Genomic DNA, 16,239 nt, shown 5'->3' with positions numbered 1-16,239 from the left:
TGCAGGTCTACATCCATCTAGGAATTGTTGTGGCTCTAGCACGTCCAAATGTTGTTCTAAGCCATTCATCTTGCATAACTAGAAGAATAATTTCCCTAAGATGCAGCATGGGATGCCCAAAAGAGCCTCTGGTCTTATGAAATACAACAGCCTGAAAAACAATGGAAACAGCAGCATTTGCTCTTTCGTAGGTTTGGATAAAGATAAGGAGAATGATCTCAAGGAAGACGCTTAAAACATTTAATGTGTTCAATACAGAGACAAAAAGCAAATAAAAATAATGGATACAAAGGAAAGCCCCAAATGACAGTGTTCAAATATATCCCCCTGAACGGCACTGGAGGGCAGGACAGTAAAGGCAGGGAAATGAGACCCTGGATTTGAATGCTTGCTTAAAATGGAGATTACACAGCATTTCCAGCAGGAGTTTAACACCTATTGGCAAACAGAAAATATTCTCAAATGCATCCCTTCCCACACTTATTTTTCCACCAGTAAGTGTTTTCCTCCTACTCCGCAGTTGCATCAGTTTAGCAACTTTGATAAATTTAACCCCATATATTTTAGATATTAGGAATTTTTAGTTAGGTGTCACATTTATTCTCTTCGCCACCCCGTACAGCAGTCACTTTCCAAGGGCTCCATCCAGACATCTCCCAGACTCGGCATTCCCTCCATCACACTTCTCAATAGCATGTGGGAATGTGAGTGCTCTGAAGACTCCTGCCCTAGCGCCTTCTCTTCTGGCAACCCTCATCCCACAGAACAGACACTCATGGCAACAAACAGTAACTACTACAGCATATGCGATTCCTCAGATGGCTAGAAATGCAGCAGTGGTCTGTCCCGTGCAGTGAGTGGAGCACACCAGCATTCAAGGTCAGAGATGTGCACACAAGCACCTCCCACTGTCCCTATGTTTTTAAATAATTTAAATACCCTTTACCTAACCCCTTTGTGAAAGAAGAGGTTTTCCAGGAGCCTCATTTGTTTCTTCAAGCAGCAGTTTTACTTTCAAATAACCCCTTTTGTTGCTAACATGTATTATGAATTTAAGCCATTTCTTTTGTTTAGAGTACAGTCCTGCTAGTGGAAAGGACCAATCATTACAAGTATGTTTTAACTAGATGGATGGTAGATCCCTTTTAGGAGCTCCCCATCCATACAGTTAGCACAGATCTCCCACATGCTCTGCGGCTGCTCCCTGTCCTCCCACAAGAGAGAACCTTGTTAGCGCTGTAATTCAATTCTGCTCCATTCAAGTCAGTGGGAAGTCTCCCATTGAGAGCAGGCCTTAGAACACCTCAATGCCTCCTTTATATAATTACCCTCAGAAGAAGGCAACTAGGGGAGAATGGATAGGCAGCTGAGAACCAGGCCTCCCAACCCAGCAGATCCATAACTGGTGCTACACCTCCCATTCTTGGCCCTACCCCCAAAACCCTATGGATTGATATGTACCCTGGTGCACAACATGGGTTCCCAGGAAGGGTTGCACACACCTCTTCATGTCCTCTAGGTTGTTCCCTCCACGCACCTCAAAACCCTGCCCCATACACTAGTGGAGAGATCGGTTCAGGCCATTGGGGTTTTTCCACTCAGCCTTTTCATACCACAGCAGTACAAATACCAATTCTGCTTTGTCTCACTTAGAAAGGGACAGTAATGACATTTAGAAAGCTGTCTGATCCCAGTCCAAAGCCAAGCATTCCAGCTAGGGAGGCACTGACCTCACCACATTTCACAGTGGTTCTGTAATCAAAATAGGGTCCAACTTCCTAGTTATACTACTGTGAATGCAACAGTCACGGTCCTCAGTGAGAGATCGTACTGTGCAATACTGCTCAGTCTCATCATGGCTAAGACGCAAATGGGTCACAGGATGCCTGCCTGTCTGATGGGCTAGTGATGACAATGGCCAACTGGTTGCAATACTCTGGGACTACCGGAGTGTGCCTTCTACTGCCAGGAGCAGGAGGGGGCCACGATTTATAGGGAAGAAAATGGAATCCAGAATAAGGCTGGTGGAAATCTAGTGCACTACTGGGCCAATGTAATGTGAGTGGTATGAAAGAAGGGAGGGTGCAAACATACCAATAACCCACTGTCTTCCCATCCCAAAAGAATGCCAAGACAAACATTAGCATCTTCCTGGCTGGGAAAAGCAGTAGGATGACAATTCTTTCGGTGCTTTAAAATAAAAAAATGTTCTACTCAAACGAATCGCCCCAGGCCTCAGAAAGCCAAAGTAAGTTCCACCTAAGAATCCTCCCCCTACAGATTTATAGCCACTCTTCAGGAGTGTATTTTCAAGAGCAAAAAGCAGGAACTATGACATTTCAGCAGCAGACGCTTGCCCTGCTTGTTAACTGTTGTAATTAATCAAATTGTCTATTGCAGAGGTTCTCAAACTGTGGTCCGCGGACCACCAGTGGCCCACGAGCTCCATTCAGGTGGTCCGTGGATAGTTCCCTCTATGGTGCGCGCCTTGGCAGCCGCACATGAGAAAATGAAGGGCCACGCACCTAATTAGCAGAGCCACGCAGGCATGGCTTCACTAATTAGGTGCCTGGACCCTGGAGAGGACGCACATGAAAGGTGAGGTGGTGGCCTTGGGGGGGAATAGGGGGTAGTTGGGAGGGGGCAGTGGGGTGAGAAGAGGGGGCAGTGGGGGGGAATTTAGGGCTGCGGTGGCCAGAGAAAGAGGCGACTTTCCCCAGCTCCAGGGCTGTGGCTGCCAGGGAGAGATGGCCCTCCTTTCCAGCCCCAGCTCGGGGGCTGCCACAGCAAGTGAGAGAGGGCACATCCATCACATTAGAAAGGTAAGACTACTGATATTAAAATAGGAGTTGTGTGCTTTTATTTATAGAATAAAAAACGTTAAATTATTATTAAGGTTTTTTTTTAAATAGCGCTTCTATCCAAAGCGCGTTACAATAGTTAGCGAACGGTACAAAACATTTGGAAAGATCATTAAGTGGTCCGCCGAGACCCTCAGCAATTTTCAAATGGTCTGCAGGAAAAAAAAAAAGTTTGAAAACCACTGGTCTATTGTAATATGGAGGTAGCTCTTCTAGTTGGTTACTGATAATAATGTGGACTGTAGCAAGCTATGCGACTGAAACAGCTTGGTAAAGAGTTCTCTAAAGGCTATTCTGTAAAATTCAGCTTCTTATTTCTCAAAAATACACATCTTGGTTTTTCTTAAATAGCTTATAAAATAAGGCAACTTGAGGAGACATGGCCTTACGAGGTAAATCACACCCTCTGTTAATTAGGTACTGTAAGTATTCAAGATCAAGTCAAACAAATTTACAGGAATTCCAGTTTAGAAAAGCCACCACTACACCTAGCTTCATGACTCAACACATGAAAATAGGAACAAAGGAAACTGAGGAAGAGATTTCATACACCTTAAAGGTGTTTGTTCACAACAATTCATGCACATGTAATATTGTCAATCCAGGAACACTTATATTTCCCCCCACAAATTAAAAAAAAGAATCACTAGTAGTTCAAAGTGTTTCAGATCACTGCAGCTGTAGCTGTAAACTGGAAATGAATGTCTACAGAGGACAAAAAAAAAAATATACAGTAAAGCTTTCCCCTTCCATTAGCTGTAACCAGAAACTAAAAATCTGAACAGAGAAAAAAGCCTATATTAAAATCGAGACGCCTCCAGAAAAATGCAGTGTTTTTATTCAGTGCTTGGAAAGGTTTCTGGCAAGAAGCTGGGCAGTGTTTTTAGATTAGCTGCATGCTTAACTGTACATAACCTCAAGCACAAGACTAGACTGAGCATAAAGTAACAGAGACAAGGTGGCGGATGAAGCATTATCTTTTAGTGGATCAACTTTCAATAAAAGATATTACCTCGCCCACCTTGTCTCTCTAATCTCCTGAGACCAACACAGTTACAACAACAATGCGTACAGAAAGTAACAGAGTCAGTTTTGCCTATCGAGGAATATACAAGAACAAACAATTTGCTTTTGATTCACAAAGTGCTTAAATACCACCAATTGGTTGCCACTCTTGCCATCCAACACACGTGCATAACTCTCACAGATGTCAATGAGAATTGTGTCTGTGTAAGACCTGAAGGACCAGACCCTAAAGTGTTCCATTATTATGTGAAAAAGTAATCCCCTGCTAAGGGTATTTCCCCCCAGAATAGCCCCTGTATACTGAGAAAAGAAAGAACCTCAGTTATAAGGCAGAATAGATACAATGAACTTTTTCCAGAGAAAATTACCCCCCCCCCCAAAAAAAAGAGAGACATTAGAATAAATCTTTGGGACAAACTAATATGCTATGCCCATATCTTGTAGTGTTAAAGTTATAAACAACCAACGCACAAACTAGTGCAACTCATTTCTCATGGACAAACTTAGGCCTACTCAGTTTCCTGGTCTATTGGTGGGCATATATCATACCACTTAGCGAAAATTAGATCGTATAGCAGCATTTTTTTTTTTTTTTTTTTTTTTTGGAGGACAGCACAAGTATATATTTAACCCCCAGGATTTTTTTTTCTTCTACGTTTATTAATACTGGAAATGTTGTCTTCACATTTGAGCTTTTCAGTGTAAATATTTTCCACGTTACTCACTGATTCCCCATGGGGTCAAAGTCTGCATTTAAGGTTTTTATTTCTTAGAGAAAATAAAAAAGTTGCCATGTAGCGTTATCCCAAGGAAAAGGGTGTTGTGGAGCAATGGAGCAGCACGTTGCATATGTACATGGATTTGGGAGTAGGTTGGAGGGAACCGTGACAGGTTAGAGAGACTTGACAAAGAGTATCAGAGGGGTAGCCGTGTTAGTCTGGATCTGTAAAATCGACAAAGAGTCCCGTGGCACCTTATAGACTAACAGACTTATTGGAGCATAAGCTTTCGTGAGTGAATACCCACTTCGTCAGACGCATGTGAAGTTTGAGAATCTGACAAAGTGGGTATTCACCCACGAAAGCTTGTGCTCCAATACGTCTGTTAGTCTATAAGGTGCCACGGGACTCTGTCGCTTTTGACAAAGAGTATATCTAAGTCTGCATCATTGATTAGGGTTCCCGGATCACATCAGCAATACTTTATAGCATGAAAACTAAAATTTATTCCAGCAGACTTCACCTTTTACAGAAAGAGTTCTTTTCCACCCTGACGCGGGCTGTAACTGCATTTCCAGAACTGTAAACTCCAGTAAACCCAAGAAGTTGTTCTAGACATTGTACTATCCTCTAACTGGGCATAGCACCAATACAGCACAGAGAAACAAAATGAACCACCATATTAAATTCTTGATCCTCTACATAAGATGGTTAATCAGCTTCTTTGGAATTGACAGGCCGGATCTTGCTGGAAACCAGAGTGTAAACATAAGGCCAGATTTTGTTGGTCTCTGTCCCAGAAAATGCGTGTAGGACACCTCTGCTCCTGAAAAATATAATTAAGATTAGAAATCAGTATAATGGATTGAAAATTCTGGAACACATTAGGACTATGCAGTGTCTATGATCCCTTGCCTTCACATGCAAAGGAGCAAAACCAACGAAAATGAATGTAGCCTAAGCTCTCGAATAACCATTCTGGATTGCAGGTCAAGTTTCGGGTCAAATTTTTGCTAAGCGCTGTGTAATTTACAGTAGAGACAAAAAGCCAATTATGCTTAATGTTCATCTAATCTACTCATTGATTCTTCACTACTTAGGGTATGTCTACATTGCAGCTGGGAGGTGTAATTCCCAGCTCAGGTAGATGTACATGTGCTACAAAGAGCAGGGTGGCTGCAGCGGGAAGGGCGGCAGTTTGGGCTACCTGCCCAAGGATGTACCTAGGATCTTGGACAGGGGTGTACTACATTTTATATACAAGAGACTTATCCAGTCTGTCCCTCTGCAGTGCAGCTTTGCTCATTACAGTATATCTCCAAGCACATTACAATGGATGTGTCATCAGAAGAACAACTGCAAGGTAAAAGCCTTAGCCTCAAACTTATCAATGCATGGGCTTAACTTTACGTGTTTTACAAGCTTCAGTGGGACTACTCACACGCTTAAGGTCCTGGGTGACTTAGGGCCTCAGTCCCTTGTATTTCATGTCCCTTTCATTCCACATGACTATTTCAACTTTTAAAATGTTACTGAATGCTGCATTGCTTTAAAATGTTCAGTCTCAATCACTAGATCGTTAGCACAGAGCTGAAAGCAAGGCACGGCTATTACAACAAAACATGCCCCAAAATAATCACAGCATAGGCAAGAACATGAACACATTCTCTTAAGAGCCAGTCCTACAAATATTTAAGCATGTGAATAATCTGACTCGTGTGATTAGCCCTATTACATCAGGCTCCAAATGTTTACTGGTACAGAACAATAAAATGAAAAAAATTACAGGGAAGGAAGCTGTACCTGGTGAGTCACATTCAAAATTTTAGTGGGGTAAGTTCTTTCAAACTTCTTGAGAGACTTTTTTTAGTACGCTGTACACCAATATCTGGTTTGCTAGTGCACGTATAAATATGGAGGGTTGAGAGAGTCCTTTCCACTTTCCCCTGTTGTTCACGAGATAAAACTGCATTTGAAGGCAGCTGGTGTGCTGAGAACACTGCCTAGCATGCTGACACCATACCCATCTGTTGTTTCTCATCTTATACTTAGATTGTAAGCTCCTTGGGACAAGAGACCATCTTTGTTGTGTTTGTACAGCGCCTAGCACAAAGGCGTCCTGGCCCATGACTGGGGCTCCGAGGCACTACCACAATACAAATAATTCATGAGTCTGTTTTAACTCTTAAAGAAAGCTGTTGTGGTCTTTGTGCCTGGAACATGCTGCCAGTAAGTAACTAACCTCCATTTATCTGGAGTCTTAAAACTGATTTTCTGCTACACTTTTATGCACAGGTTTTGTTTTGTTGTGTCTCTAAGCTTTTCTCTTTCTCACTGTCCAGTGCTTTGAGAGGCTCTACCTAAAGAAGTTAAAAGAATCAGAAATGTTAATTTTAAAATCTTCCAGCTTCAATCAAACACACAGCATCCTTAAGAGACAGGTGGGGATCTTTCCATTTTACAGATGGCTCCATCTCTGTGCTCCAGTCAATAGATCACAATTCCTCTCATAAACACCTGCTTACAGATACACGGCTATTTCAATCATGCGATTCCACCAGCACAATCTAAAGCTGACAGCTGAGGTGATTAAAAAAAAAAAAAAAAAAAGGGGGAGCTAGACAGAAAGCTCCTTTAAAAAAAAAAAAAAAAAATCTAGATTAAAAACCACACATACAATTCTATTCTCTTAGAGGCACATGCGTAATAATTTGTATTCTTTATCATTTACACTGCACTTTCTAAACACAACACTATGTACACTTAAAAGAGTCAACTGTCCTTACACAGCAGATTAAGCATAACAGAGAAATGGTGAATCCCCCTATAATTAAATTTAACAGCAAAATTAGCCTCATCCCCTGAGCTGAACCCAAGGAAGGCTCTGCTTTGGGCTGAAAAGAAAGAGGAGAGAGCACAGAATCTAGCTAACCAGTGGCAGCAGAGGAGAAAGAAAGGCAAAGGAATCACATCTCACTGCCTGAGGTCTGGGCTACTGTAGGGCTTGAAACAGGCCTTGGCATAAGGTACAGCAGCCCTGGGGTGTGTTCTAATTTAAGGCAGCTTCACCAGGGCTGCTCTGCAGCCCAGAATCCCCGTAGCAGCGAGCACAACAGGTATTTCTGCTCCCGGCCTCACCTCTTCCACTACCCCTACACTGCTCCTGCCCTGGGAGAGTTCTTTGGCCCACTGCAGCTCTTTACGCTTGCCATATGCCACTCGAGTGGGGCCCTGAATCCAGCCCCAAAAGGTATAGCATATGGCTGCTGATTACAGCCAGGCAAAAATCTTAACACATACGCAATTTTACTTGGGAGAGGCCACCTCAAGATATCCCTGAGCAAGCCAAGAACAGACTTGTGGAGATGAAAACTTAGCACTTATTTTTACAGGCACGGTCCGTATTACTTGTGTGCGTTCAAACTCACTTATATAATTCTATTACTGGCTTTGCAGCATCTTTGTATTTTCTTAGCCTAGCAGCAACAGCATCAGGTTTATCATCTTCCCGTTGGATTAATGGTTCACCCGTGATGTCATCGATCCCCTGTGTACAAGACAAACAATACATCATGAACACTGTGCCAGATTAAACCAGTGCCACACAGTGAGCCATGGGGGTTGCATGGGTGTAACGGAGGATAGAATTTGGCCAGCTATAAAGAACTTGCATTCATGTAAGATGATATCACTGAAAGACACTTTACTTACTACAATATATATAGTAGATAAAAATCTGAGGCAAAGGGATAATTAACATTGATCTATGACACTCGTACCAGTTACTGTAAAACACCTTGTATTTTCCCTTGATAACAATGGCATCTGTGTGCTAGCTTGCATAACTCCCAGGATAATCATTTGTGCCATGACTGCACAATAAAACACTGTGGTATTCTGGATCACAGTAATTATAGTAGGACATTTTCTTACACCATGATTAACATAAATCTTATTTTCCTAAATAAATCTTGTCTGATTGGAAACAGCCTAGCACACAATCTTCAGCTGTCCTCTTAAGGCCCCCAAGCATGAAAAACCTAACTAGTTTTCTAAAACTTATCTAGCAAGAAGAATTCAACTCCCATGCATTCAGTACTTATTAGAGTAGAACAGGATTTCTCCCCCTAATGTTTTTAAAAAGACTAATAAGCCATTCTTGAGTGGAGACATCTTCACTGATCTAGAAGTAGATTTAAATTTTTTCCAGTTAAAATTAGTCTTTAATGTGGTAAATTCTCTTACATGTACATGAGGTGGGTTGAACTCCATATTATACACTCTTCCACTAGCTGGGTGAATCCAACGAGCGCTTAGACGATCTTTTAGCGTCTCGAATGGGATATTTAAATTGATCACTAGATCCAGTTCACAGATTCTGTCAAGTGCTTCAGCTTGCACCAGTGTCCTAGGAAAACCTGAATGGGGGGTGGAGGGGAAGAGAGAGAGAAAAAAAATGCCACATGAACTAACACAGGACACTAATATTTATTGGATGGTGAAGAACAGTTTCACAATATCAGCGCTGGTGTTGAAAAAACGCCAGTCCTCTGTTACAGCAAAAGCAATAAGTATCCGAGGCTTTGAATAGATGTACACTTAAAACAAACTAACACAAACACAAGAATTTACACTCCATGCCTTAGACAGCCCACTTTGTTGCATGCACAGTGTCTGATCCCATACTTCAGGGCTTAATCAAGTGTTTAAAATATACATGCTGCTTAGTTTTGCACAAGGGGTGTGGAGGATACTATAGTGAGATGGTTTCTACAGCCATCACCAACTCCCTGAAATCCCTACTCCCATCCCATATTCTTACAAAAGATACCTTGCCCCCTCCTTTGTGATATCAGACACCAACAGCGAGAAAACATTTCTGAAGGGCAAATGGGGCTTTTCAAGCAGTTTAGGATGAGCAGTGTGGGGTGCCATATTTTGCTTAGAATAATCAAGTGTCCAGTATAATGGTATCTAGCGAGGGCAAACTGTGTATAATGCAAAATTACCTCCAACGTTGGTGTCAATAAGCCCAGTCATTCCAGGCCAGGCTTTCACCCACCTGCTCACAGAGGGATAATTTCTTATTGTTTTCTCCAAGCTCAGTACCACCACAGACACTCACTGCCTCATGGCACAGCAAGAGTGTAAGTACCTCCAAAAAAACCCCAAAAACAGTTATGTACTGTGCTGCAGCCGTTACCAAGCACTGGATGATTTGAGATTATAACCCCCCACTACTCCCAACATTTACAGAGAGGTCAGCCATTGACACCCGAACCTGGATGCATCACATCTAGAAGCCTTCCCACATGTACAAGGAGTCAGCTGCTCCTCATCTTGTATCTCTGCCGGTAACCCAAAGGAATACTCTGTATCCCTCCCTGCTCAAGCTCAGAGGGAATTCTCTAGCGCTATCCCTCCCAGCCAGAGGGAATGCTAAAGCCTGCTACTCTCACCACTCAGCAGCAATGATATGCTCCAGTAAAAAACGATTATAAATATCTATCTCCCTGGGCACCTCAGATCTGCAACAAATTTGCACAGCTACATGTCATCCTGGAGCTTGTATTCTCCAGGTACAGAGTGACATTTACTCCAGTCAGTTTTTATTAAATAAACACACACAAAATAGTGCACCTTTACTACAATTCACTTTGGAGAATGGCTCCCGGCACCTGCTCCAACGCCAGCTATTTTTTCTGCTTTGTAGAGCACATTTTCATCGCTAGCTCCTTTCTTTTTGTGGGAGGCAGAGAGACAGGGACTGGGCATGTTAAATCCCACGGACAAGGTCATTCAGACCTTAAGGGCTGTTTTGCAGCATCAGAACCAATGAAGACAGTCCAAAAGAAAGTCTGGTTTTGTGATTTGCTCCAGGATGGCATTTTGAGCCTAACTAGGGTGACCAGATGTCCCAATTTTATAGGGACAGTCCCAATTTTTGGATCTTTTTCTTATATAGGCTCCTATTACCCCCAACCCCCTGTCCCGATTTTTCACATTTGCTGTCTGGTCATCCTAAGCCTAACAGTCAAGTCAGCTGTTTGGTCCCTCACAACAGCACAGACTAGGGAAGCCAAAACGTCGCATTGTGGCAAAGTGGTGAAAGTCAGGAGCCCAGAAGTACCCTAGGCTACACCGAAATAAATATGGTGTGCACACCCTTACTCTCTACACCTGTATTTAAAGCCAGGAGCTGCGACGACTCTAGAACACCAGTACGACAGATTACCTAGAGTACAGTGACCTTATGCAACAGGGCAAGAAGAGTCCACTCCCCAGAATGCACTTGTGCCAAGGACAGGCACGAAAGGGAAGGAAGCAAGGATCTCAGCCCTGCTGTTTGAAGGCCTTTGTGATGTCATAGGCTGAGCTGACTCAGTTATATTAATTCATGTATATGTTTAAGCCCTTTAATTCTTCCCATTATTTTGCCCCCACTAGTTCCTGTGGCGAGGGGTTCCACAGGTTAGCTATATGCTGCACAGTGTACTGCAGTCTTCGTAAAGCTTACTGCCTGAACTTCATCATTCAGGAGGAGTCTCCTTGTGAGCACAATACTCATACCAATGGCATGACTGCTCTTGGTCCCCACTTCCCTGGAAAGCTATATTGGTAGTTAAAACCCCAGGAAGACCTGTTCACTTGTCAATGTATTTACTCCCTCCAGGGGAACAGTGGACTCTTTAAATGCTCTCTTTTCTGACTTGTGCAAGTGGGTGACACACAGGTGTGCGTGTGTGTGTGTGTGTGTTTGTTTTAACGGAGGAAGTGAAAAAGCAACAAAGGCAGAAAGCGGAGAAAAGGAAGAAGGAGAGAATGGGAACATAGGGATTTTGTTAAGGGGCCTCAAGACTTTCTAGCATCCCCCAGGCCAGAAACAACATGGGATACTGGAGACATACATCCCCCATTCTTTCCTGCCTGGACCTGGCAATAGGACAGTTTTGCACCTCCACTTGCAGCAGCGTTGCTTGATCTAGCCATCCAGGTATTCTTATTGATTTGATCACGCTCATATCTGTCCTCCAGTCACTTGTTTGCACCAGCAACACAGCAGGATTTCAGTGCCAGGAGCATCAGCACAAGAACTTGAGATTGAAGTCAATCTCTCTGTGGTGCAGCTAATGCAAGCAGAGAAGGAGCACAAGAAAGGGAAGCAGCAGAGACAAGGTAGCAGCAGAGGAAAGACACCGAAGGCAGCTAGAAGAGACTCAGAAATACGCATTTAAAAAAGTTAAATTTATGTTTGTACGGCAGCCTTGACTGGGTCCTTAAATTCTCTAGGTGTCAATCAAAGCCACTGCAAGAGAAACAAGAGCCTGCAGTTCAGAGCGTTGGTGTCCTTCATGAGGAAACAAGATGATCATTTACACAAGTACCACAAACCATTCCAGTCACCTCATGGCAACACGGGCCAACACTGGTTGCTTTATTTGGAGAGACAGGAACGCATCAAAACCCAAAGAGCTCTGGCAACACTTTATTTGCTTTTCCATGAACAGCAACATTTCAGTACAGAAATGATAAACCCTTGTATTAATGAGGCGTAGGTCTGAGTTCTAGTTTAATGATGGCCAAATTCTGGGATTCCCAGATTAAGGAACTACCAGAGGGTTTGAATGATTATGCCCACCGGAAAAGGTCACCTCTCTAGGGAATGCTCTGAACAGAGTTCAGTTCTAGTGTGGGCCCTAATCTCCAGCGTATGCATTTATAAACAAACAGCTAATTAGAATGTAAATGAACAAGTGGTTGCTTATATTGTGTTCATTACCATGGTGTCTGAATGCTTCTCCATTAGTCAGTTTTTACCTTTAAGTTAATTAGAGATGCTCAGAAATGTTTCTTCTAAGTTTCATTGAAAGAAATGGAACTTTTGCAAAACATGTTCATTTTACCCCCTCACATCCACTTAAACTCAAGCCCACTGCTCTACTACTAAGTAAAATCAAATATTTAGTGCAACATACGAAAGACTAAATGCAAGCAACAGTGGAGACTAGGGGCATCACAGATTTTAAAACTACACTCACTCTGATAAAACAATTCATATTTCAGGCCTGATATTTACAAAAGGCCTCTATCTGAGCTCCAATTTTGTCGCATTTAGACATCCCACTACTTGAGTGCTCCCACAATTGATTCTGGATGTAAAATTGGGGGCTCAATTATTTGCAGGAACAAAAATTCATCTTCACAACCAAGATGGCTATAAAAAAACAAAGCTAATTGTGTTCAAAGTGTTTTTAAGGCTTCTGATTAGCATACACGATGCATGGTTGATACTTCACATGTCTCTGAACAAGAAACAAGAAGTGATTTATCTTGGCTTGTGTCCAGTCACTCCCATGCACCAGTTGCTTCATGTCATGATTTGGAACGGCAGTGTGAGAGAGATTGTCTGCTGCATAAAGCTGGTCTAAGTCAAGGATTCTGACATACCTTCCCAGGGGAGACTGGCCAGACATATGTGCACTGCTCCTCACAGGAGTGGAAAGGAGGGGGAACAAGCCAGGGGCTTGTACATCTTCCCTTCACCCTCCCCCCTTCCTCTGCACAGAGGGTCACCAGCAGTGACTTCTCTCTCCCCTTGAGCTAAGAGAACTGTGACACAGAGCCCCTCAAGGTTCACAGAATTTCTGGTGGCCATAGCCCATAGTCTGAAAACTGCTGATACTGGGCTACAGAGACCTGACTGTTAAGGATACGAAGAACCCACAGGGGAGGAGGGAGCAGTAGGGCGAATGGTGACTGCAGACATCCTCGGTAGCAGTTCGCTCTACGACGCATTATCCTATTGGGATCCCCCCACCCCCCAGCCTAAGGGGGGGGGGGTCCACAGGACCTGGAGACCAAAAAATTACAGGGGACAACTAATGAAAGAACAGAGACAGGAGTGCGGTCAAAGGGACAAACGAAGTGAACCAGACGGGGACACCGAGCAGAGAACCCTGGACAGCGCCCACTGCTCCTCGAAGGCGTCAAGGGAGTCAGTGGACGTCGCCCAGAGGAAGTCTGCCCGGATACGTGAACGGATGGAGGATCGGAAATAGGCCCCACAGTCACAGGAGACTCCATCGGCCAACCTCCTCATCCTGGTTTTATAGATGGTTGTTTTCGCCAGGGACAGGAGGAGGTTGACCAGGAGGTCCCGTGACTTTGTGGGGCGACGGATAGGGAGTGCATAAATAAAAAGGTGAGGGGAAAAGTGCAACCAAAATCTTAACAAAATATCTGTGAGGAGCCGGAATAGGGGCTGCAGCCTGGAGCACTCCAGGTAAACATGTGCCAGGGTCTCCCTCACGCCGCAGAAGGGGCAGGTGTCTGGGATAGGGGTAAACCGCGCCAAGTACACGCCAGTGCTCACGGCCCCGTGAAGGAGCCGCCAACTGATGTCCCCGGCGGGCCTCAGGATCAGGGTAGAGTAAAGGCTGGCCCACCGGGGCTCCTCACCCTCCAGAGGTGGCAGGAGGTCCCGCCACTTCGTGTCGGGGCAGGACACGAGGGTGAGGACATGAAGGGTATGGAGCACGAGCGTGTATAGATGTTTCCTTGGCGCGGTCTGGAAACGGACCGGCTGCAGATCGTGCAGCCGGCTCATGGCGAAGGGGCGGGGCGGTTGGGTCCATGGGGCAGGGGCCCGATGAAAAAGTCTGGAGGGCTCGGAGTGGAGGGTGGGCGGGGCGTGCCCTCTCACAGGACCCGGTCGAGATAGATCCGAGCAGCGGGCGGCAAAGCGGCCCTCACCTCCTGAAGTACGCGCCGGGGAGTACGAGGTCTGGAGAGCCCCATGCGCATTATACTAGGCACTGTTCCATGCTGTACGACTACCATGATGGTGATGTAAAACCCCTTCCATTAGAGTGACAGTATGTTGAGTGGAGCTTCTGACCTCTTGCTTAAATTAACAAAATCTTTCCTCAGTACCTGTGATCTCTTGCAAGTAGGATCTGAGTTTCATTTTCGGAAGCATGAGTCTTTAAGAGGAGACCAGCTCTGAACAGCTCTGTCCTTAAAAGCGCTCCGAAGTGTTTTTGCTTTCTCCTTCACCCCTCCCTAGCTGCTAAAAATATTGAAAAGCTGTGCTTGGTTTTATTTCTTTTCCTGTGAAATCGTTCCTGGTAAAGTAATGTCTTATTCAAAGAAATAGGCTTCAAGAGGTTGAAGCGGACTGGGATTTTTAATCCACAACGAGCTACCAGAGCAGAGGGATACAAGATTATTGCACCCAGGATACCAAAATCAGGCACATCAGTTTACTTACCGTCAAGTAGCCAATGCTGAGACTGCTTTTTCTCCAGCTCCATCATCATGACACTGGTGATGACATGATCCGGTACCAAAAGGCCTCGCTCTAAATACTGCTTTGCCAAGACACCAACTTCTATTAAAGAAAACAAAACAGAATTTTTGGGTTTTGTTTTTAATTGAAAAACACCACACCTTAAAATTTCTCCTTGATAACACTAATCCAGAAACCCCTCCCTAGCCTCCTTTTTGTTCATTAGCTTTGTTGGGAACACTTCCTTGTTATTGGTGTCCAGGGACATTTAACAGTGCTGTGGGAAAACCTAATTTGCCAGCTGCGAAGTTGTAGGCTAGGGAATAAAAGAGTGAGGCTGCCTTGAGGCGCAAAAGCGGCCAGGAAAATGCCAAGTGATTGTTGGCAGCCTTTTCTTCAATTGATTGGGTGAAAGGATGCTGTATAGATTCTTGATTAATGGACAGCAGAACACAGAAGTGCATTTGTGCTAATTTTTGCAATGCTGGATGTATACGCAGAATTTTAAGAGGGACACTCTGCCAATGTTGACTCCAAAAACTTAAATATTACATATTTATTTTATTTTACAAATGACCCCCTCTCTAAAAGAGTTTTTTTCTGAAGGAATAGTATCCTTCCCACTGCATCTGCAGCGTACAAGTTAACAATGTAAGAACCAGAAAACAAAAATGGGCATAAGTTAAATGATTCTGTTGAGTCATCAAGGCTCAGTGAAATCAGACTAGTAATAAGCCAAAAATAAGACTAAAATGTTTAAAACTCTGTTTTAATAATGTTAAGTTATTAACAACACAGGTAGCGACATTTAAAAGTTACTATTCAACATTTATGTTATGGTGGTGCAAAGGCTAACCAGATCAGGGCCCTATTGTGCTAGGCGCTGTGCAAGTAGACTATGAATTTAAACCTTTTTCTATAGGCACAAGTTTATGCATAACCATTGCAATCCCTCAGAGAATGGATTTTCAACAGAGTACTACAGGGATGATAGCAGAGGCTCCCATGAGTGTGAAAAATAATTAGAGCACTGGAACACTGCACAGACATTCTGAACAGTGCTGGTAATTTAGTAGGGTTAAACTTGCCTGAGAGTTTCTCTAATCCTATTCTTCCCCCTCTCTCCCTCCCCCCCCCCCCGAAAAAATATTAAGGGTTAAAGTAGTGTAAAAAATGTGCACCATCCTTTACATAGGACTTTAGAGATAGGAATTCTCACAAAGTCTGCACACAAAACACTAACAAAGTTAAACACGGTTCATCAAAAACCTGAACCCACGCTTGAGCTTTTACACAAAGCATTTTGTTATTGTTACTGAATACAGAACATTGCTTTCTAGCTACG

At 43.7% G+C, this 16,239-nt stretch overlaps 1 protein-coding gene across 1 annotated transcript in view; it reads right to left on the bottom strand.

Annotated features, from left to right (window-relative positions):
• Positions 1-2,843: 2,843 nt before the first annotated feature.
• The window catches only part of AK4 (adenylate kinase 4), a 39,430-nt gene continuing 26,034 nt past the window's right edge, over positions 2,844-16,239 (bottom strand). The window contains exons 3-7 of the mRNA XM_065409077.1: positions 14,877-14,996; positions 8,852-9,024; positions 8,035-8,153; positions 5,285-5,432; positions 2,844-3,013 (exon numbers count right to left, since the gene is read on the bottom strand). Coding sequence (XP_065265149.1) covers positions 5,318-5,432; positions 8,035-8,153; positions 8,852-9,024; positions 14,877-14,996 — 527 coding nt within the window. The 3' untranslated portion in view covers positions 2,844-3,013; positions 5,285-5,317. The remainder of the gene's footprint in view (positions 3,014-5,284; positions 5,433-8,034; positions 8,154-8,851; positions 9,025-14,876; positions 14,997-16,239) is intronic.

Source organism: Emys orbicularis, chromosome 8, assembly GCF_028017835.1.
Source record: "Emys orbicularis isolate rEmyOrb1 chromosome 8, rEmyOrb1.hap1, whole genome shotgun sequence".
Classification (NCBI taxonomy): domain Eukaryota; kingdom Metazoa; phylum Chordata; order Testudines; family Emydidae; genus Emys; species Emys orbicularis.
Note: the sequence above shows the minus strand (reverse complement) of the source record. Positions and strands in the feature narration are given on the sequence as shown.